We start from the raw sequence: 24,949 nt of genomic DNA, 5'->3' as shown, positions 1-24,949 counted from the left end.
CAGTAATTTCCACTAATTACCCCTTTACTGCACAGATGGTGGGAGAAGGGGGCATTGGGCTGAATGAAGAGGTCCTGATACATAACTTCCAGGGTGGTAGAGGATGTTTAATACGCAGAGGAGGGGTGTATATTGGAGTGGGCTTATTATTTATAATTTTCTGGTGGAAGGGCAGCTTGCTTGACTGCAGATATCTCCAGTTCTCGGAAATAGATTTCTGGAATTAAAAACTAGAGAATCCCACCTACCAAATGGTACTGGGAACTAGTGGATCAGTGTACAGGAGGCAGAGCAATCTGCCAACGAGTATATAAAAATACATACCAGGTGTGTGGAGCTGGAGCAGTAACCAGCCGCTGGAAGGCTGATATCTCTGGTTCTGGGAACAGTAGAGACAAGCTACTAGAGTCCATCAAAGGAGGAGAGTCCCACCTTTTGGAATATACCCTCAGAAAAACCCTAAGTCAGACAGAAACTGAAATATCTGACTGGAGAGAGCAATTAACAGGCTTGGATGGGGACCACTGCTTTGAAGTCAGATATCTCCGGTTCCCAAGGGCCAATTTTTAAAATTCTTGTACCCATGGAAAGAGGGGACCCTCAGCTTTCAGCCTAGGGCCCTTAGACTCCTGGGGGGGTTTCTGGGTACTCATAAAACCCCCCATGCGTGCTCTACTGGGGGGGCACAGTGTCTTTAATGCCGGGGGGGGGGCTCACCTGCTGCTTTCTGTCAGTTACTGATGGGGGAATGGGAGCTGTGAGCCTGCCGCACTTGTAGGCCGATGGGAGGTGCTGTGTGCTATCGCGCATGCGCAGCAGCCCTCCTGTGGCCATTTTGGATGTGGGCAAAGTGCTGCTGCCCAGCCAGCCCACGGGGGAGCCCGGCCGGCCCGTTATTAAGGATTTTTGGGACGGCCCACTGGGAAATGGCCCAGTTTCCCGGCGGGCCAATCCGCCCCTGTGATGAACCATATGCGAGGACTATTATTCTGAACAGTAACCTGTCCCAAAACGTAGAAAGGGAAGTGATCTCACAAGAGTCCTATATGATGAAAAAAGAAAATGGCACTCAAGAACCATTAAAAAAAAAACACATGTTGACCTTTTTGTGCTGGCATTTTCACCCTGTCGAACTTTTGTTCCTGTCAATCTTTTCTATATCAATATTTTGACCATGTTGACCTAATGCCTATGGTATGGGAATGATCTATCTAATTTCTGTAGATCTTTTATACCAGAGCCACAGTAAGTGAGGCGCTATATGGAGGAGCAGAGGGCACTGCACACGAGATCTCCGTCTCTGGAGGGACCTCAAAAGAAATCAGTGATTTCTTTGCTGTATCTTAAATATGAGAAAGCATACAATACATATATATGTCTTGAAAAGCCCCCTACCCTAGGAATTCCATGCTCTCTGCCAGCCCCTTTCTTAAACACATGATGTTTATCATTGTGGTACCTACCATGTCTTTCACCATCAAATGTCCAGTAGAAAATGCTATGGAGTTCGGAGGAGTGGACACCGGTAACATGAACGCATAGGAGCAGCCAACTGTACCAGGTATCATTAAATATAGTGGATTCACCCTAAGACGGATAGCCTAAAAAACGAGAGTGGCACACTATTATTCTATAGTCAGTGTAAATCATACAGTATATGCATAACAGTAACATAATCCTATATCTTATATCCTTTATCCATAACAGTGTGTGGGGAAAGTGATTGGAATATATTTTGATCAATGGATTTCCCACAGAGAATACATGATATAAATGCCCAATTATGGAGCTATCGGAAACATAGGAATTTATTTTTATAGTTACTTTATAAGGGATTTAGCTTCCTACTTACCAGCTCAGATAAAACAGGAAGGAAAACAATGATGGTGGCTGTGTTACTGGCAAACTCTGTAAAGGAGGCAATAAGTATAGTAATGAGGAAGACAGCAAGTGCTGGTGGGATACCCTCCAGGGGCTGCAGACGGCTCCCTATCCATATGGATAAACCAGACACCTGGAAGAAGATACAGACATTTGATACCAGCTACAAAACTTAGTTATATTTGAGCAGAACATTTGTCAAAATTAAATCTCATAGTGTTAAATCTTATCTAAATTATAGGAACACTAAGCCAATAATATAATATACAGTCACATTGCTTAGGGCAAATTTATCTGAAGGTAATACCCTGCCTATAATTATACTGGCCTAACTGACCCTCTTCATGAGGGAGAAAATGCTCTGTTCCTGGACTCCCCTGGTAATGTATGATTGCCAGCACCTGTGGTGAAACACCTTTCAAGAAGAAGGTACTCTCTTCTTGGAGCATCAGGGTGTCATACTGTATGTTATTATTAGAGACAGGATTATATGCATTTGCATATTTGCATATGCATTTGCATATTTTGCCCATTCTCACTGGTTATTGCATATTTTACCTAAAATCTAGTGATGGTGCATATTTTAGGCCCCGCCCCTTTCCACCCGCGAGTCAAAGCACTGCTTTGCCCTACTGCTGCTGGCCAGGTAGTGGTAGCGTGCAGGCCGGGGCAATATGTTCGCAGTGTAGGGGACCTTGGATGTACGCTATGTCTGACACTGTTCTAGGCTGCCAATCCATGTTGATAAAAGTCAGTCAGGCAGATGCCATTACGAAGCTCCTGAACCTATGCCTGCTCCTGGCCTGGGACTTTACACCAAGAGATAGACTTCTGCAGCAGAGGAAGTGGGCCGAAGGGCTGTGACATCACGCGGCACGGAGGAAATGCCATGTCACAGTGAGTATGTGGCACAAGGAGGAAGCCTTCCACTGTGCCGCCCTTACACGCGATGCTGACATTTGATCCATCGGCACTGGAGATGAGGGCCCGAGTAGTTGATGCAAGAAGAGCTTTGGACGCTGCAGTCTGCTGTAGCAGCCAGGAAGAAAAAAATCCTGTGTACAGCACTAGACATCTGCAGATGCTGTGGGCCTATTTTTGAGGGTTATTTGCAACTAATTGTATGCTGATTTTTAAATAAACAAGTTAAAAATTACTTTTTTTTAATTATTTAATGTAGCATATTTTAACACTTTTCATGCATATTTTAAGTATTTTTCGTGCATATTTGCATGCATATTTCAAGCTTTTTATGTTGCATATAATCCTGTCTCTAGTTATTATATAATGCAGCCCTGCTAAGAAAAATTAGGCAAACATATATGCATCCTTCCGAGTCAACCTAACCCCATCTTGTGAATGGTGGCACGCCAGCTCACCATTCGCAAGGCACGTTCTTTCGTACTGCCTGCGAATGGATGTTTTGCATAAACATCCATTCACAGCGTGCAGTGGACCGTCCACATCATTCGATGGTCGCCGACCATCGAATGATGTGGAAGGTGCACGCATATGTTAAGAGTGGTCTGAGGCACCTTTACATATGCATGCACATTCGGGATGAAATGGGAGGGTAGCATATGGGAACGCCCAGCGTTTTGTGGGCATTCCCATATGCTAATGGGTCAGCCCACTGCCCAACACCCTCCCCCACACACACACACACAAACACACACACATCGCCCTCCACACACAAGTATGGGTGATCAGATTTTTCGACAGGTACGTACGCCCCCAGCGCATGCACATGTGCAATAACAAAATGGTCCCCGCGTGAACGATTGCCAGTTGTAAAAGGACCTGAATAAAGTCCTTTGTGCTACTACAGCACCAATCACACACCCTTAGTTACAGCCCTGGGCACACACTTCATATAAAGACAATGTCACAGGTGCTACAATTATTAATAAAACAGCAGCAGTTTGTCGGTGTGGTATTTCTTCTATTTTCTATCCATCAGGGGTGGGCTAACTCTGCAGCTAGACTTAAGGTGCCCACAGACGCTACAATTGTACTGTGCTATGCGTTTTTGACTGTACAATGGTTCTATACAATTTTTCTTTCAGCTTGCTATGAGATGTGCACTTGGATGCATGTGATGAACCCATGTTTGTAATGTTAAATTTCAGATGTAGTCTAAAAAGTATGTGCAGCACGTACTTTTTTAGACATACAATATCGCATCGCACAAGCCCATAAACACCATCCAATAATTGTACATAAGATGCAATTTGTGCTTAAAAAGTACAAAACGCATTCGATAATTGATGTGTCTGTGGGCACCTTTACTTTCCTCTCATGACGCTCTATTTCTGCCAAGTCCCTTTAAGAAAATACAAGGCCCTTCTAATTATACTGCTCCCTATATATCTAACCTCATTTACCACTCCCTCTGGTCAGCCGATGACCGTTGCATCTCCTCTACCCTGGTTACTGCATCCCAAGCACGTTTGCAAGAGTATTCCTGTGCTGTCCCGTTCTTTGGAATGAGCTCCCTCTCTTTATTAGACTCTCCCCAACCTTGCAATGCTTCAAACTTACACTGAAATACCACCTGTACATCAAAGCATACCCTCCAAACCTGCCATGCTCACTTCTTGCCTTCAGGGCTCCTTGAATGCAGCTCATGTCACCTTTCTGTCTCCCCCTCCCTCTAGACCAGTGGTAGCCAACTACGGTCCTCGAGAGCTACCAACAGTTCACATTTTCCAGACAACCTAGCTGCTGCACAGGTGCACTCATTACTAGCTGAAATATTTTCAAAGATCCACAGGTGGAGCTAATTACTTCACTTGTGATTCTGTGAGGAGATCTGGAAAACATTAACTGTTGGTAGCTCTCGAGGACTGGAGTTGGCTACCACAGCTCTAGACTGTAAGCTCCTTGGAGCAGGGCCCTCTTCCCTCCTGTTCTTACAGCACCCTTCTTACATTTATTTTATAGTTCTCTTACTCACCTACCATCTATACCCACATTTCTTCTCACTTGTGTTCATTCATTTCTACCAATGGCAACCTGTCCCTGGTATGCAAACTGCTCATCTGCTTCCCTGCATCTCAGCTGTATTGTGTACTGAGAATTGTGCAGATAATTGTTACCTGTGCTCATTTGTTGTTCTTCAGTTACTGTTATGCTTAGTTCTGTGTACCCTGTATTGTTCTAATGTGTGTCATATGCAAAGCGCTGTGAACCACCTGTGGTGCCTTATAAATAAAATGTAATAATAATAATAATAATAACTTGGTAGTACAAAAATGGAAGTATAAAATACATGACACATTTTAATATAGCATATTCAACTTCAGACAAGCTATCTACACACACACACACACACACACACACACACACACATAGTTATACATACACCGGAGGAGGAATTGGATGTATAAATACAATTGAGATTTACATACATGACTTTATTAAGCACTTACAGTACAAGTGCCTCTGAAAACAGGTTTAGTCAGACAGTAACTCGTCTGCACAGTTAAGCCATTATGGAGATTCCCCTCTCTAGGCAGAGCTGCTGCAGAAGGAGTGAGCACCCGCTATTCAGCCATGGACCATGGCGACAGGTGGTTTTATTTAAAAAAATTAAAATAAAATAATTGTCCGTCAGGCTGGAGGCCGGCGCCATCCCTGACCAGGGCTAGCATTGTCCTATCCCCACTGCAGGGACAATGATAGCCCTGGTCAGGGATGGCAACCCATTACAGCCGGTCGGGGAGAAAGGGTTTTATTTTTATATGGTGCATGCCGGGGGCGCCGATAAGGAGAACTGCACACACAGGACATAACGGCTCTTCTTATTAGCACAAGAGCCGTGTCGTACATTCCGCTGTAATGGGTGCCCGCTTCTCCTCATTATGCGGGAGAAGCATGACCCGTTACTTTTAAAACGTTTTAAGCATGTTAACCATTTGATTGCCAACATCTGTTAGAGATGTGCAAAAATAACATAAAAATAACATAAAAATAACATAAAAATGCCAGCATCGCTCACATTTGTTATATAAATTCAAAATTCTAAATGGGTACTTGTATACTATCACGGCTCCCATCGCATGCCATCACATGCCATATGTAATGGCATGCGATGGCATGCGATGGCATGCGATGCGATTTTACCAGGTTTTAATGCATTTGTGAAAAAATTGCATGCCATCGCATGTGATCGCATGCAATGCCATTTTTCACAGAAATCATGGACATGTGTTCAAATCATGTAAAATGCACCCCAAATGTCATTTTTCACACCCGAAGCGTGGCGAGCGCAGCGAGCCCGCCAGGGGCGGAGGTACGGGTCCTACTACCTTTTCATACCCCCACTATCCACGTCGGCGTGGAGTTGAGAATAGAAAGTGTGGCGAGCGCAGCAAGCCACCGAGCCCGGAGCGTGGCGAGCGGATGCGGATACCGTCACAGGTATCCGTGTCCCCTCGCGGGCTTCACAGGTATCCGCGTCCCCTTGCGAGGCTCGCTGCTCTCGCCACGCTTCGGTGGCTCACTGCGCTCGCCACACTTTCTATTCTCAACTCCACGCCGACGTGGATAGTGGGGGTATTAAAAGGTCGTAGGACGCGTACCGCCGCCCCTCGCGGGCTCGCTGCGCTCGCCACGCTTCGGGTTGGCGTTGATAGTGGGGGTGATACAGTGTGAAAATTGACATTTGGGGTGCATTTTACATGATTTGAACACATGTCCATGATTTCTGTGAAAAATGGCATCGCATCGGATCGCATCGCATGCGATCGCATGCGATGCGATGCAATTTTTCCCTGTGCGATGCCCATCGTGGGAGCCGTGATAGTATACAAGTACCTCTAAATGTTGTGTAAAAAAAAGATATTTCCTATATAAAGTAAAACATTACAGGTCATTATAAGGAATAAAAATGTTTGCTTGCCAATTTTCACCCCAATTTTAACAAATTCACTTTACACTCAAAGAGTTAATACTTCTGCCCCATAGTTTGGGAACTACTCTCTTAGTACATTGACCCCCAAAATGCAATATTTCTGCAGCTGTACATCATATCTCCTCACCTCACAGCCCTTTGCCATGGCGAATCCTCCGCCCAGCAATAAAATGATACTCCAGGGCACCGTATCCTGAGCTTTCTTCCATGATAACAGTGGTTTACTTTCTGTGTTGGGGGCTGCAGTAGAAAGGTGGTCACAAAATGATGTCTAACATATATATAACCTTGACATACAAGAATGAGCAATAAAACAATGAACAGTTTTTGTAGATGATTCTAAAAAATAAATTCTAATTCTGCCCTTTAAGTGCGTTACAGAGGAACGCAAACATTGGGGGCAATATTTTTAGGTGCAAGTTGCCTCAAATGTTATATTCCACATGTAGCTTACCCAAAGTTATTAAATTACAAGCAGGGCCGGCAACAGAAATCTTGTGGCCCCATACACTGTTATTTCTGGGGCCCCCCACCCCATCAAATGCTATCAACCCCCTTCCATGCTGGAACATAAACTGGACACACTCCCTCACCCTGCGGCCTGCGCTATATAACACAGACGCACTCCCTCGCCTTATGACTTGCGCTCTATCACACCAAGGGGGAGATTCTCTAAGCTAAAAATGCGGTAAAAACCCTGTTATCTAGTTTTTACCACATTTTGGGATGCTGTAAGCATCCCCCGCCGGGTTACCGCGGCAGGGGGCATCGCCAGAAAAATCTATAGAAGCCAATGGGCTTCTACCGCATCCCACCGCCGCCCCCACAACGACCCCCCGCCGCCCCGCACGGACCCCCGCCGCCCCGCACGGACCCCCGCCGCCAGGGCTGCCAAGAGAAATCCTGGGCCCCGGTACAACAGCGTCACGGGGCCCCCCTGGAGTGGCGAGCAACAGAAAAGAGGTGTGGCCATTAAAGGATATAGGGGTGTGTACCACACCATATACCCTTTATGCAACACAATAGTAGACCCCTTATACTTGCCCCTTACACATTATGCTACACAAAATTCAAATCGATTACTTCCTGCCCCGTTCGTATGCAGCAGTGTGGATAAAAGCGTGGGGTGGTGGATATGGGTTGCGCCCATGGGAGTAAGGGGTCGTGGCCATGGATGGGCAGATAGCGGCAGGGTCCCTACGGAGGATGGGAACTAGGTAATAGCTCCCATCCTCCGCAAGGACCCCACTGCTGTCTGCCCATCCGTCACAGGGACCCTCTGCCCCCCTGCGCTGCCCAGACCCTTATGCCATACAGCAGGGGTGGCCAGCCCACGGCTCCTCTCCCCAAGATCTGTGACTGGCACGATCATCCCCATTTGAAGCGCCGCCTCTGGAGTATAAGGATCCCAAGCTCACACACGCAGCAGGGAAAGCGGCAACAGTTCTGGCAAGAAGCAGCAGATGCCACTACTTGCAGTATCGCCGAGCTGAGCTGCCGGTATCTGCTGTGTCCCCCAAAGCTACAGATCCGGCGCCAAGAGCAGCTGCATTGTGATGGCCAGCGGTATGTGCACCTGGAGAGAGAGGGGGGATTGTGTCCATTAAACCTCTTTAATCTCATGTGATCCTGGGCAGCATGGTCCCACCCAGATCGCATTCCATATATGATCCGTCATAAATGGGCCCCATGTAGCCTGTTCCCTTCACACACATTGGAGGTCATTCTGATTGACCACAAAGCTGCAAAATTTGCAGCTTTGCGGGTCATCTAAATACCTCAGATTTCACGCATGCGAACGGATGTTTTACATCATCATCGATTTGCAGCTTGTGTGCAGGGCAGTGCGGTCGCCGACCATCAAATGATTTCTCAAGCGCTCGCAGATCTAAGTCAGTCTCTGCTGTCTTAGATCTGTGGCGCTCCTGTACGAGAAGAGGGTGGGCAGCTGACATCCGGTGACATCAGCTGCCCTCCCCCGGCACCCACGTCATGGGAGTTCCCATGGGCGCAACCCATCTCCACCACCCCACGCTTCCGTCCACACTGCTGCATGTGATCGGGGCGGCAAATAATCGGTTTGCTCGCTCACACAAAGTGGCTGCACATGCACAACATCGCTCCCCTGTGTGACCGTGCGGGGGAGCGAACCAACCTGAATGAGGGCCATAGCCTGTTACACACACACATAGCCTGTTCCTTCACACATACAGTACATAGCCTGTTACACACACACACACACACATATACCTACATAGCCTGTTACACACACACACACACACACACACACACATAGCCTGTTACACACACACACACACACATATACATACACAGCCTGTTCCTTCACACATACAGAACATAGCCTGTGTTACACACACACACACACACACACATATATATATATATATATATATATAAAGAGATACAGGGTCCGGCACTCCACTGGTTATAATGTAGGTTACTTGCTCCGGTGCCCTCCTCAGACATCAAAGTCCAAATGTAGGTAAGAAAGCAAGGCGTCACTCGGAGACAGATGAATTCAAATCTTCACTGCTTTATTAAGCACAAGGTAATAACCAACACCAGCGTTTCGAGCTCGAAACGCTGGTGTTGGTTATTACCTTGTGCTTAATAAAGCAGTGAAGATTTGAATTCATCTGTCTCCGAGTGACGCCTTGCTTTCTTACCTATATATATATATATATATATATATATACAAAGCCTGTTACACACACACACATAGCCTGTTACACACACACACATATAGACATACATACATACATAGCCTGTTACACACACACACACATAGGGCGGGATGTACTAATGCTTGCCGCCGCGGAAGTGGTCTTTTATCTCCGCGTTCCTGCGTTCTCGAATGCACTAAAGTAGCGGTGGTTTTGTTCTGCTCTTCAGTAGCCCGTCGGGGAGTATCGCGGGACACCCGCGACGAGACTTCCTCGTCATAGACGGCTGAGTAGAATTGTCACGGCTCACATGCACTAACAGCTGAACTGTTTGCTAAAAGCGATTAAAGCAGTGGGCATTAACGCCACAATAAGCTGGCGAATTTCCTCATTATTTTCTTGTATTATTTGTCTACAGCATATTTATTTGTATATATTATATATATATATATATATATATATATATCTCTATATATATATATATATATATATATATATATATATATATATATATATATATATATATATATATATATATATATGTAATATTGCCAGCACTGGTACTTGGTGGATGGATAGGAGTATGTAAGGATGTAATTAAGTATTCTTTCATATTGGGTTATACAGAACCCTTTGACATTTTGCAAATCCCTTAAGGTACCGTGACCATCAACAAGTGCGCACTGCGCATGACGGCAAGTAAATAAACCTGCGCATGCGCAGTACAAAAAAAACACACCATGACGGACGCACTGTCCGCAACTCCAGCAGGGAAGTCTGAAGTTTAGAGCATAAGGCGGACGAAGATGCACCAGGCAAACATAACGCAGCGTACAACAAACGTTAGGTAGGCGAAAAAATAATAATAAATTGCGAAATTTAGTACATCCCGCCCTACGCCTGTTACACACACATATATACATACACAGCCTGCTACACACACACATATACATACATACAAAGCCTGTTACACACACACACACACACACACACAGCCTTTTACACACACACACACACACATATATATATATACATACATACAAAGCCTGTTACACACACACACACACACATATAGACATACATACATAGCCTGTTACACACACATAGCCTGTCACACACACATATATACATACACAGCCTGTTACACACACACACACACACATATATACAAAGCCTGTCACACACACACACACACACACACAGCCTGTTACACACACACACACACACACACACAGCCTGTTACACACACATATATCCATACATACACAGCCTGTTACATACATACACACACGCACACACACACACACACACGCTTTTTGTCTGTTCCCCCTGTCCATAGCCAGGGCCGGCGCTACCCACTCAGCAGCTCCTGCAAAGCAGGGAGGCGCCATGCTGAAAAGGCGCTGTCTCTCTCCCTGCTCTGCTAAAGCTGCCTTCAGCCCTCACTGTCACTGCCTCCTGCACGCCGCCCGCAGCGCCTGTCTGACAGTGGGCGGCAGTATGGAGAGGCTGAGCAGCTCCCTGCACCGTGTACACACTGTCCTCCTCCTGCGACCTGCCCCCTCTTCCTCACGGACACTTGCGCTGAGACATGTAGCGCTGTCTGTGAATGCCTGGATGACATGTCATGTCTGGATCTGCCCCCTACCCATTGCTCCCTGCGCCTGTCAGCTGTCAATCAAATGACGAACAGGCAGCAACGCTGCCTCCCCTTCCTTCCCTCTTCTCAGTGTGCTGTGCCAGTGCCACGGCCAGTCCAATCCCTCTATCTACTACTCTCTTCTTCCATCTCCTCCTTCTCTCCCCTCCTTTCCCCCTCAGTCAAAAGAGGGGTGTAATTGCGTCTTCAGCGTCCTGCCTAGGCAGATAGAAGAGGAGGGACTGCACAAGAGTTAAACAGCAAAAGAACAGTGAGTCTTTTATTATACATGTTTATAACAAATTTTTTAATAATTGTAGATTTTTTTAAATTAATGTAGACACTTTTTAAATAATGGGCTGGGTTATGTGCCTAAAGGTGGCCATACACGCTGCAATAGGGCATCGCACAGTACAAAAAGTGCTGCACATACTTTTTGTACTGCTTTCGGATCGCATCACACACACATTGCATATATGCCGTGCGATGCGATCTAGCCCATAACGTATGCGATTCTCACAGGGTGTATGGGCACCTTTAGTGCCTGCAACATTTTGTGGACACAGCACTGAGATGGTGTGTGCATACATGTACATGCACCCGAGATCCTCCCACAATCGGGCTGCAGCTTGTTGCAATGGCAATGTGAAAGGGCGCAAAATGTATGGTTTGCAGGAGGGCGCCGGACACCCTAGCACCGGCCCTGTCCATAGCCATGCATTGCGGGCGGCATTACCTTTTGGAACAGGAACTTGGAGCAGGAGCAGGACAGCCATCGCTGACCGGGCTTAGGCAAATTCTGGGGCGTGGCCTAATCGCGGACCCGTGGCCACGCCCCCTTTTTAAAAAAAACCCGATTTTTTTTTTTTGTGTGTGTCGGGACCCGGGCCCCCCTGGCAGGCCCGGGCCCAGGTAAAATGTACCCGCCCCCCCTGCCTCTCGGCGGCCCTGCGCCGCCGCCCCGCATCGCCCCCTCCCCCCTCACCTGTGCCCGGGCAGCACAGAGCTGTGCTGCCCGGACCTGTGACCTCCTCCCTGCACTGGTCCTCTTCCGGGTGCAGGGTGGAAGAGAGCCCGGCGCAGCAGCAGCAGCACTGGGTGTGTGAGTGAGGGGGGAGCTGCTGGGACCTGCTGGGACCCGCTGACTCACCGCAAAGGACAGCTCTTAATGCAAGAGCTGTCCTTTGCTATAATTATCGCATATGTTAGAACATATGCGATAATTATAAATGCGAAGAGAGGCGAAGGGGGGGCGGAGATTCTTAGAGAATCTCCCCCCAAATCACTCCACCCACCCCGTGGCCTTCGCTCCATCACCCCACCGCTTAGGCTCTTTCACACTGAAGCACTCCCTCATGCCGCGTCCTGTGCTCTATCACACTGCTGTGCTCCCTTACCCTGGGGCAAATTTCTATCACACTGATGCACTCCCTCACCATGTTCTTGTATACGGTCATTAGATCAGGTCAGCACATGAAATAGGTTGACATGCCTAAAGTGGACATGATTGGAAGGTCGACACAAGCATTAGATCAACAATGGCTAGGTCAACAGTCAGAAGGTTGACATGTGTTTTTCACGTTTTTTTTTTAAGCCGACAGGAGGAATTGTGGTATCCAATAGGGCATGGAGGGAGAATAGAATAGTGTGCCGAGTGTAGCGAGACACCATGCCCGAAGCATGGCGAGCGCAGCGACCCTTTCGAGGGCACGCGGTACAATTTGAGGGTGACGGTCACCATATCGACTATGTCAACAGTCGGGACAAAAAAAAAGTGAAAAAGCCATGTTGACTTTTTGACTGTTGACCTAGCCAATTTCACCCTAATGCTTGTGTCGATCTTCCAACCAAGTTGACCTTAGGCATGTCGATCTATTGCATGTGTCGACCTAACCCATGTCAACCTTCAGTGGTTGACCCAATCCATGACGTTCTAATATTACCCCTTGTAAATTGATTACTTTGGGTACACTACATGCCTGATTTATATACGGAAGCAACTGCCACCGCAGCCGCAATCTCAGACCACAACTTCTATAATATGCTAATGTCTACACTGCTATCCCTGGTCCCTTTTCATATCTGTCCGATGACATACAAGAGCATAAATATTACTAACATTGACACAGATCGGGCAGCCACGCAGCCTAAGTGAGTCTGATACGTCTCAAACTCCCCAGTGTGCATCTGAATCAGTCCCCACATATGGAAAATCACCATGCAATGCAACTCAAGTCTAATAGAACACTTCTCTGAGGTATTTAGGGCCAGATTCTCTAAGCTTCAAAAGTGATAAAATGGAGAGTGATAAACAGCCAGCCAATCAGCTCCTACCTGCCATGTCACAGACTATAGCCCCGTACACACGGGGGAGATATATTGCTCAGCAATATATTGCTAGCAATATATTACTGAGCAATATATTGCTCAGTGTCCCCTTTTCATCAGCGACCAGAGATGGTAATCAGCTGGATTAGAATGGGGCAGAAAACGGGAGCGCGCACACTCCCATCACTGGCAATATGGTTGCCAGCGACCATATTCCCAGCAATTTCAGCCCCTATCGCCCCCGTGTGTACACAGCTTTTGTTTAAAAAATGTCAGGCAGGAGCTGATTGGCTGGCTGCTTATCACTCTCTATTTTATCACTTTTGAAGATTAGAGAATCTGGCCCTATGTATGATGGCAAAATAAAGGGTACTTATGTATTATCTGGGCTCCCATGTTAAATGCACCCAATTTTTTCATACCCCTACTATCCAACTACGCATGGAGTTGATTTTATATAGTGTGGCGAGCGCAGCGAGCCACCGTGCCCGAAGCGTGGCGAGCGCAGCGAGCCCCGCGAGGGAACGCGGTCTCATAAGAAAAACGGGAGCCCAGATATTACATAAGTACCAAATAAAGTCATATCAATTCAATACACAAAGCATTTGTAATAATACACAAGCTCAGGACCATGGCCCTTATTCTGATCGGCACGGTACGGCCCGCGTGCGGCCGTACCGCCGATGTTTGTGGTCTGCACATGCGCAGAGGTCATTCTGCGCATGTGCAGCCCCCTTCGCCGCAGACGGATTTCGTCCGCCGCAAAGGGGGCGTATAGGGGCGTGAGGGGCTTCAGCCCCTCATTTCCCTATGTGTACGCCCCGCGTTTCATGGGCGTTCCCATGAAAACGCGGGGCGTATGCATGGTAATGAGGGCATGACGCCCTCATTACCATGACATGGGGGCGGAAAGCTGACGTCGCCGGATGTCAGCTTTCAGCCCCCTTACAAGCTCCCACACGGACGATTGTCCGTGTGGTCTGAGCTTGCGGGAGCTGCCGCGGCGTGCGGGCCTGCCTTCGATGGTCGTCGACCATCGAAGGCAGGGGGCAGCTCCCACCATGGTGGAGGCGTAGCCTCCACCATTTTTGTGCGGATCGCCAGCCGTCCGTGTACGGACGGCCGTGGCGATCCGTCCGGTGGGCGGCCCTTGGTTTGTGCGGTCGGAGCCCCGTGTGCGGCTCTGACCGCACCAACCAGAATAAGGGCCCATGTAACAATTATCATAAACATAAATAATAAAGCAGCTACTGCCACCTAAGGTTTACAGGAGGTATTGCATTTCAATAACATTGATAATGCTTAATTTTTCTTCAACAACTTTTAAATGTTGCATTTCAGGTAATGTTCATACAATTTATAATAAGGAATTATTATCTTGTTAATTTACTAATCATCTTGACAAATGTGAAAAATAAATTTTGAAGAAAAATCTCCAACTTTATGAAAATGTACCTTTAAGGTCAAACCACCATGACAGTGAGGGTTTTTCAGAGGGGAAGAAAAACAAAATTATGGATATAGAAATTCCTGTGACTGCGTCAGAGGTAAATCTGTGGATTAAAATGATAGAGAATTATTGACATTACATTATTCAGGCCCATGCACAGAGGTTACTATTCAGAACACTGATCCTGCTGTGATTGGTCCACTTTAATGTATGCTGTCCTGCTATTGGCCTAGTAAAAGGGATTTATAATCAAGAGAAAATGATCTACATGTCAAGTAAAGCAATCTCAAGTAATCCTGTCAGCAACCAATATGTTTACCATATATACTCGAGTATAAGTCGACCCGAATATAAGCCGAGGCACCTAAGTTTGCAACAAAAAAACTGGGAAAACTTATTGACTCACGTGGGACCCTCACTTGAGTATAAGCCGAGGGGGACTTTTTCTGGAAAAGTAGGCTTATACTCTAGTATATATGGTAATTATTTCTGATAGTGATGACGTATTGGTAATATATAGTATATGCCCCTATTATTTAATAAGCTTAAGTTCCTAGTATAAGGCTTCAGCAGCTGGTACAGCTGAGACCCGTACTAGCACCCGATTGCAGAACTGGGTGTATGTTTACTGCTGGTGTATAATAAAATGTGGCAAGTGCTGTCACTTGGTTTCTGGTTATTTGGTCAAGTGACTCATTCCCTTGAACATTTATACTTCAAGTTAATGAATCACTTTAGTATCCAAGGCAAAGAAAAGGAGCAGGTGTCTGAGAATCAGCACCATTGGAAAATGGTGAAGGTTCCCTCTGTCAAGCCCTGAAAATATTGTATTTTCAGAGCTTGATACATTTTGGCCCCCATACGATTGTATGAGGACATTGGGCCAGACAGGGACCATAAAGTAAGCTGGAGTTATCCATGATCACCTGTATTACCTTTCCATACCTCCCAACATGACCATCTCCAGGAGGGACACAATGCTCTGTTCCTGGATTTCCCTCTTAATGTCTGATTGCCATCACCTGTGGTGAAACACCTTTCTTATCAATTAACCTATTCAAAACAGGTGATGGCAATCATAGTTTAAGTGAGAAGTTCTGAAACAGAGCATTGTGTCCCTCCTGGAGATGGTCATGCTGTGAGGTATGCATTTACAATGAGATTTAATTTCTCTAAACAAAGGTGAAAAACTGGACATCCTGAAAAACTGGAAAATCCTTAATGCCTGCCATCCTCTATCACTGAAAACTGGCCTGTCTACTAGCTTTGCAATTGTACATGCCACACTTGCCTACCTGACCCTCTCCTTCAGATAGAAAATGCTCTGTACCTGGATTTCCCTGGTAATGTAGGATTGCTATCACCTGTGGGGAGCTAGGTAATTGATAAGAAAGGTGTTTCACCACAGGTGCTGGCAATCATACATTACCAGGAAAGTCCAGGAGCAGAGCATTGTCTCCCTCATGGAGAGGGTCAGGTAGGCAAGTATGGAAAGTGCTCTATGGGGAAATTACTAAATAGGTGTTAAGGTGCCCATACACAGTGCAATCACTGCATGCTTTTGAACGTGATCACATCCAATCCAATGCAATCCAAAGCTAGTTAAAAAAGGGCAGCACAAAGGGCTGCATTGCACCCACAAAACGCATTGTGTATGGGCACCGCCACCTTTACTCGGTTTATGCTTCTCTCTGACAATTTCTATGTTATAATTGCATTCTATGAACAGTAGGTCCACAGAGTTTGATGAGCCTTGCACATACTTTGTAATATTACAATGTTATACTGTATGTTTATTATATCAGTCAGTAACTGATGAGACAGGTGCAATTATAAACAATTAGCTACTGACATCAAAGCAGATTAGCAAATTGGGGAAAATGTGAACAGAAAGTAGCCATGTCCCAGAAGTGTTCTGCCCAGTGGCGATATTAGGGGGATGCAAGGGTACAGCCTGCAGCCTGGTCTCACCCGCAAAGTGCCAGCACCTGCCCAGTGTCAGTAGCCAGGTGCTACACTGTAACGTTAAGTGCAGAAGCACTTGGCTCCTACCAGCGTGTCTACACCACACACACACACTGCACCATACTTGCCTACCTGACCCTCTCCATGCGGGAGAAAATGCTCTGCTCCTGGACTTCCCTGGCAATGTAGGATTGCCATCACCTGTGGGGAGCTAGGTAAAGGTGTTTCACCACAGGTGCTGGCAATCATACATTACCAGGGATGTCCAGGAACAGAGTTTTTTCTCCCGCATGGAGAGGGTCTGCACCCATTTTTAATACTTACTCCTCCGGCGATAAAGGCATTATTTTTTTTAGAGTTCTGCGCATGTGCAGTAGAGTCTGAGCCCTTTAGTACTCAGACTCTACTGCACTGCGCACTAGAGTGGCACTAGCCGGGAGAGAGGAGGGGGCCCGAATGTAGGAGGCTCCTCCTCTCTTAAAGCGCCTCTGGCCACATAGTACTACAGGTGATTGTTTATTAATAAACTGAATATTATGGTAGAAAAATTGTCTTACCCAGGCCTGAATGCCGATGCCCATCCAGGGATAAACTTTGGGTCTCTGGTAAACAGAAGGATGGCAAATAGGCAAAAGAAGAAGAAAACCGCTATCTGTGCAAAACTAAAGATAGAGAAATACTAATATTATGATTCAGGGACAGAATAACAAACAGATATGTCATTTCCTAATATTCGGGCTTCAGAGAGATGCACATGTCGTGTGGACATGATGTTGTTCCCTTCCTATCTCTAACATTTATTTCCAGTATGAAATGTCATATTAAATCACCAGGGAGGGTCTTACTCTTACATGCCATCAAAACCATGTGAGATTCGGGGCCACATGCAATAGGGTGTGAGAATCAAAAAGTGAGAGGTTTTGGGAGAGTTTTCCCGTTTTTTTTAAAGCGGCAATCATTTATATTGCAAAATCAACTTGATTTTGCAGTGTAAATGATTGCCGCTTTAAATAAAAATGAAAAAACTCTCCCAAAATCTCAGGATTTTAAGATCCACGAAGTGACTCGATCTGGCCAACATTATTTCACACCCTGAAAACAGCAGGTTTCCACCCTTAATTCCCAGATTTCTGTCAGTCAAGCTCCGGCCACGCTGTGTTTATGATCTATAAGCATTTTCAGTCGCTAAATAGTTTTACTGTTGCAACATTTCACTGTCACATATTTTTGTCATTTATTGTGCTTCATCTTCCACTGTAAATATTTTCTTTACTATAATTAATTATTTTCATTTTCATTTATGTTACATTTTCAAACGAAATATACAATGCATCGATAGACAAGTACATTAATATTTTATGAGTGTTATAATAGAACAAGGTGTAGACATTGAAAAGGTCATAAAAATGCAGCTGTGTAATGAGACAAAGGGCCTAATTCTAAAGCTGAGTACACATCATAGGCGAATTTAGATATCATGGGGCCCTAGGAATATATCGGTTTGGGGCCCACCGCCCCTTCACCAATCCATTGCACTATATTTTTTTGCTGCTGATTGCAGGCTTCATCGATAGAGTACCTTGATGCTCACACATTCTACCGATAAATGCTCAGCTGTGTGAACATCTGCATTGTATACAAATCTGAACCAGGCTCTGGGTATTTGGGAAGTAGACATACTACCTGTGTCACATTTAATGTAAACTGACTGCCCATATACAGTTAATGAAAAAAAATGTTGTGTCCAAAATGTTTTTATCCTATCAAAGAACATAAAAGAGACTTTGGGAGTGTGGGCAGGTCATGTGATGTCATGACATCACATGGTAGTTGCGCAATGCTCCTCTGGGAATGTTTTGGCCAGCCTGGATATCTTTATGGGGCCCCTTGGGACCTCCTGGGCCCTAAGCAGGCGCTCAGTTTGCCTTGTAGAAAAGCCACCTCTGGTGCACATTAAGCGATATACTCTAGTTCATTAATGATATTGCTAATGATTTTCCCTTGCACTGCCTGTTCTCGATGATAAACAATATAGTGCATACACACTGAATGATATCGTTAACAGTATCGTTCCCCAGCCACATCCAGGAGCATGTTGTCTCTGACAACATTGTCAGGATTTGACTGCATATACAGACAACAAAGGGGTTGTTAACGACCCGCAGCAGCCTGCTTCATTAACGATATAGAGACTCAAGCCCCGTACACACGGGGGAGATATATTGCTCAGCAATATATTTCTAGCAATACATTGCTGAGCAATATATTGCCCAGTGTCTCCTTTTCATCAGCGACCAGAGATGGTCACTGATGAATGGGAACCTACCGGCGGTGCCGCAGAGGTAATCAGCTGGTCGCAGGAGCCAGCTCCTACGACCAGTGATTAGAATGGGGCTGAAAACTGGCGATTTATCGCCGGGGCACACTCCCATCACTGGCAATATGGTCACCTGCGACCATATTTCCAGCGATTTCAGCCCCTATCGCTCCTGTGTGTACACAGCTTAAAGCCCCGTACACACGGGGGAGATATATTGCTCAGCCATATATTACTAGTAATATATGGCTGAGCAATATGTTGCTCAGTTTCTCCTTTTCATCAGCGACCAGAGACGGTCGTTGATGAAAGGGAACCCCTGCCGGGGGAGCAGCAGAGGTAATCAAGCTCCTGCGACCAGCGATCATAAGGGGGCTAAAAACAGGAGCGCGCATCCGGCGATTTATCGCTGGTGTGCACGTCAATCACTGGCAATATGGTCGCCAGCGACCATATTTCCAGCGATTTCAGCCCCTATCGCCCTGGTGTGTACACAGCTTAATTCACACTGACTCGCTAATGTGCGAATTCGCAGTGGGCTGTGAGGAGAAAGCCGTAACCCAAACAGATAAAAAATGTCCCCTGCTAAATTGTGTGAGAATTGCGAATTCACAAGTAATATGCAATTCCCAATCCATCGAACAGTTTTTGCCATTTGTGCAATTGTGAGTGGGTCTGAGACTTCCACTAATCTGTGACTGAGACAGGGTGGAAGTGGTCATCACTGACATCACAGACCCTCCACAAGACCACATGGGCCCACCTGTGTTTTTCCAACCAGTCTCAGAAAACAACAGGTTATTACAATCTCCAAACACCGGCTTCCTGTCAGTTGAACTGCAGCTCCATTATTAATATGCATTTTCTGCCACTATTTTCCCTTGTGCATGCATTATGCATATGGTACACATACACATTTCTTCGATAATTGCTCAATTTGCAAATTCTCGCAGTAGCGATCAAGTCTGAATTAGGCGCATAGTGCATAGTGCACATTAGGCAATAATGTAATATTGTTCTTATATCGCTATTGTGCATGTCATTTTAAATATTGGCATATTGTGTACCCAGCTCGAGTCACATGGTATCTTATTATCTGCAGCTGTGCATATGCAGACAGCTCAAAATCTATGACATGTATCGCACAGAATGTACGCTCAAAGGTGTTGTTGCAAATAATTCAGATGTTATCAGAAAGGTGGCAGAATCATGATGGGTGTTCCTGGGAAGTGGCACACAAAAAAGGGCCATTGGGTGTGTGTATTTTGGGAGTATTAGATTAGATTAGATTCACTTTATTGTTACTTGTACCCTTGTACAGGTACAGGGCAATAAAATGTAGTTTGGCATCCAATCAACTTAAAAAACATGTAAAATATATTTATAATACAAGAAAAACATAGCAATAAAAAAAACAATATAAATAATTAATCAATTTAAATCAGTGTTCAGCAGCAAAACGGCACTGGTAAAAAAAATATTCCTCATTCGACTTGTTATTAGACAATCCTGGCTGCTGTGTTTGCACACGATTGATAACTCCTGTTCACACTTTTGGTCCCAGTAGCCACCTAAATTGAATTGATATCGGCGGGCACCACATTGTTCTGTGTACACACCATTAGTCCTGAGACACATAAAACTTTTTTTAGAAGGCAACAGCATAAAAAATAATTGCACCGGATAGGAGAAATCCTTTGGGTGAGGTATAACACATCGACAGTCGGGATTCTGACAGTCATTACTCCGACGTCAGAATCCCGACTGCACAGCGGGGGGAGAGCAATGAAGCCCCTTGCAGGCTTGCTACGCTGCGGGCACGGTTGCCACCTATTTTATTCTCCCTCTATGGGGGTTGTGGACCCCCACGAGGAAGCAGTCGGGATTCCGACGTCAGAGTAATGACTGTCGGAATCCCGACTCTCGGTGATACGTCCGGCACCCAAATCCTTTATGATACTGCAAGCCCGATGCAAACAGCGCAGTCTCTGAACATCTTTAATATTACACTCTGCAACAGTACTGTTTCCAAACGAGACTGTTAAGGTGCCCATATACAGGGCCGAAGCCACCACTAGGCAGCTTTATGAAATGCGGGGGGGGGCGGGGTATGTAATGTGGGAGGGGTGGCGGCCGTGGATGTAATGTAATGCGGGGGGCAGCCGTGGATGTAATGTAATGCGGGTGGCACGGTGCCTGTAATGCGGGAGGGGGGCTCACCTGCTGATCCTGATGCCGCCACAACTTATGTAGGCCGATGGGAGGTGCTGTGCGCTATCGCGCATGCGCAGCAGCCCTCCCGCGACCATTTTGGATGTGGGCAAAGTGCAGCGGCCCAGCCAGCCCAGGGGGGAAGTTCGGCCGGTCCGTTTTTAAGGAGTTTTGGGCCGGCCCACCGGGAAATGGCCCGGTTTCCTGACGGGCCGTTCCGCCCCTGGGGCCCATACACGGTGCAAGGGTGCTGTTTGATGTGATGATCGCTCCCGCGGGCATCCCATTGATGTCACAAAGTCTGTGCAGCCTGTGCTTTTTGAACTAGCTTCGGATGACATTGCACGCAAATCGCATGCAATGTGATCGCATGTGATGCAATGCAATCTAGTTCAAAACGCACAGAAACATTCTTACATTGTATGGGCACCTTAAGTATACCTATGGACATTTGATGTCTCTTTAGTATTCTTATGAAAAAAATGAGTTGATGAGCCTTCTTTACCAAACTGCAAACATTTATGGATCATGAAAGGTCTTCTGAAATGTAAGTGCCCAGGAATTTAAAACTTGGAACACGTTCCACACCCATCCCATTTATTTGGATAGGTTCGTACTGACTTTGCCTCTCCCTTCTAAAGTCCACTATGAGCTCTTTTGTTTTTTTTGGCCTTAAGAAGTATATTATTAGCAGCACACCATTCAGCCAAGTATTGTATCTCCTTTATATCAAAGTTGTGTCATCTGCAAACTTCATGATTAAATATGAAGGAAAAGCAGCCTTACAATCATACATAAACAAAGGTTTGAGAAATGAACTTAATAAGCAGCCTTGTGGTACCCCTGTATTAAGTATTATAGGAGCCGAACACGTCTGTCCTGACCTAACCTACTAGGGGCCAGATGCAATAAGCTTCGAAGGTGATAAAATGGAGAGTGATAAACAACCAGCCAATCAGCTCCTAACTGCCATGTCCCATTGTGTTGAAAAATGTCAGACAGGAGCTGATTGGTTGGTTGTTTATCACGCTCCATTTTTATCACTTTTGAAGCTGAGTATATCTGGTCCTAGGTCTATTGGTTAAGAAGTCCATGATCTATTTGCAGATGCGGCCATTAATACCCAGAGTTTGGTGATTAGTTTGGTGGTAATGACTGTATTAAGGAGCTGATTCAGACATGCTCATTGAGCAGCGAATTCAGCCCCCTCTCTGATGGTGGGGCTGCTCATGTGGCAAGTTTTTTCACTCACCGGCGCGTTCACAAAAATGATTGACAGGTGCGGGCAGATGCTTGGGGTGGGTGGATGACATCACATGACTGCCCAGGATTAGAGTAAGTCCAAGCTTACTTTTATCTGGGAAGAGAGGAGAATTCTTTTGATGGTGACTAACCATTGAATTATTTCTCCTCTCTGCGGACGCATGCTCGCATCGTGTGGCGGGGATTCGGTTGGCAGGGATGTGCGTTTGGTGGTTGGCGTTTACCTGCTCGCCAGGCAGCAAATGTACGCAGCCTAGTGAGCAGGTCTGAATTGGGCCCTAAATGCGGAATTAAAGTCAATAAACAACACAGATGCATAGGTGATGTTTTTATTCAAATCAGCACCTAATGCAACATCATAAAAAGTGTATCTTCTGTGCTTCTAGTACTCCAATAAGCAAACTGATACAGATCCAGGTCGGATGGAAGAGTTTTCTTCAACTGTCGTGCGGCACAACCAACTGTTCAAAGCACTTCATGATAATAAGTGTAAGTGCCACCAATTGCAAGAGTGTCGATGTTGCAACCAGCTGCATTTTAACACACAGCTGCTAGCATAGGAGGCCAAGACCAGATAGAGAAACTGCACTTGCCAAGTGGCTGGCAGAAATTTGGAATGTGTAATGTAATGTAATGTGTGTGATGGTGGTGTAAAAAAAGGATGAACCAATCGGTATTATAGCTTGCATTTATGCTTAAAATAGATGTAAACAAGCCATTTGTGGACCAATTGCATAAACCCAGACGGCTAAAAGGCATTGTGCGCAATATAAATGGACAGAATGTAGGTGAGCACTAACATTACTAAACAGGGAAGCGCACAATCCACGCACCACAGAAAAAAATATATTAATAATACATTTTTTTATAGATTTTCAAAGCATATACTGGACATCTCGTCCAGTATATGCTTTGAAAAACTATAAAAAAAATTGTGAATGTAAGAAAGTGTAAAAATGCATCCAAACTTCTGGAAATTGCAGTTTTTGGAAGTTCAGCCGTGTTCCGCATATGCACCAAGCCCGGAATGCTTGGATGCGGTGGAGAATACCATCTTCAGATTGGTGTTGCCATATAGAAGTCTACTGGCTTCTCTAGCACCTCCCTGCTCTAAGGGATCCAACCAGATGTCTCCCAGCACCCCCCACAGCACTTGCGGAGACTGGCAGAATGCACAACATGCTCCTTCCAGCCCACTATAATCAAAACAAAAAAAGGGAAGCAGGGGAGGAGCAACTGTCACATATAACTTCCAGAAGAGGCCGGGGATGGTGGCATGCACGTGGAGCTCCGTCCCCCCAACCACGGAGCTCCACCATCCCCGGCCTCAGGAGCAGCGTGCGGCGGAGGGGACAGAGGCAGAGGAGTCGGGCAGGCAGTGGTGGACCGTGGAAGAGGAGGAAGTTAGCGTGCGCCGCAAGCCGAGGACGATGCAGCAGGAGCTGGGAGAAGAAGGCTGACCCACGCGCTAGCCGCAGTTCACCTGCACTGGGTGGGTGTGTGATCATCCCGCAGGCGCCACTCACCCCTCCGCCTCCCGATCGGTGCACAGAGAGAGCCACTGGACTTGCGGCGGGTCTGTCGGCTCTCTCTGTGCGCCGCTGAGGTCCAGGGGAGAGGGAGACATCACACTCCTTTCTCCTGCAATCCTGGAAAGGCAGCACGCACATGCGTGGTGCATGTATGCGCGCGCACAAAGGTCGCACGTGCACAAATGCCAGTGCTAACTCGGCGGCCCAGTCCGTTGCTGAAGAGAGTATTTTAAGTACATGATGAAGTTATAATTAACTTACTTCTAAAGTATTGCTGTTAAAATAATTGGCATTCAAAATAATACAAAATTCCAGGTACTCACTTTACAGGGCCCAGCTTTTGATAATCCTCAATTATTACTGCCTTGGCTTTAGCCTCTGCCTCCGATCTAATGTCCGACTTCTTTTTTCTTTTGCAGCTGATGAATATATGAAAAATATTGTCATATTAATGTCTGAGTAACTAAAATAAATTTGTATTAACCTTTCCAGACTGTATATGAATAAAAATGCATTTTCTAATCAAATTAATATGGTTTATTTAATTGTCCACTACAAGGGTATTTTTCATTGCAGCTGGTATCCGGTCGAGGGATAGGTGTATAGGTCGACAGTCAATGGATCTACACAAGCAAAAGGTCAACATGGCAGTAACTGACACAAAAAGGTCTACAGAGGGTTTTTTTATGTGTCAACCATTTTCATGTCAACAAATTTTTATGTCTGTCGACATTATGCATGTCAGCCTTTTGGCATCAACCTAT

General features: G+C 45.9%; 1 protein-coding gene across 3 annotated transcripts in view; it reads right to left on the bottom strand.

Annotated features, from left to right (window-relative positions):
- The window catches only part of SLC13A3 (solute carrier family 13 member 3), a 119,775-nt gene that overhangs the window by 2,557 nt on the left and 92,269 nt on the right, over positions 1-24,949 (bottom strand). For all 3 annotated transcript variants that reach the window (XM_083146997.1, XM_083146996.1, XM_083146998.1), the window contains 6 exons: positions 24,509-24,604; positions 17,420-17,524; positions 14,903-15,000; positions 6,924-7,036; positions 1,853-2,014; positions 1,464-1,601 (listed from right to left, as the gene is read on the bottom strand). In XM_083146997.1, the coding sequence (XP_083003123.1) occupies positions 1,464-1,601; positions 1,853-2,014; positions 6,924-7,036; positions 14,903-15,000; positions 17,420-17,524; positions 24,509-24,604 (712 nt within the window). The remainder of the gene's footprint in view (positions 1-1,463; positions 1,602-1,852; positions 2,015-6,923; positions 7,037-14,902; positions 15,001-17,419; positions 17,525-24,508; positions 24,605-24,949) is intronic.

This window comes from Crinia signifera, chromosome 6 (genome assembly GCF_055691185.1).
Source record: "Crinia signifera chromosome 6, ASM5569118v1, whole genome shotgun sequence".
Lineage (NCBI taxonomy): Eukaryota > Metazoa > Chordata > Amphibia > Anura > Myobatrachidae > Crinia > Crinia signifera.
Note: the sequence above shows the minus strand (reverse complement) of the source record. Positions and strands in the feature narration are given on the sequence as shown.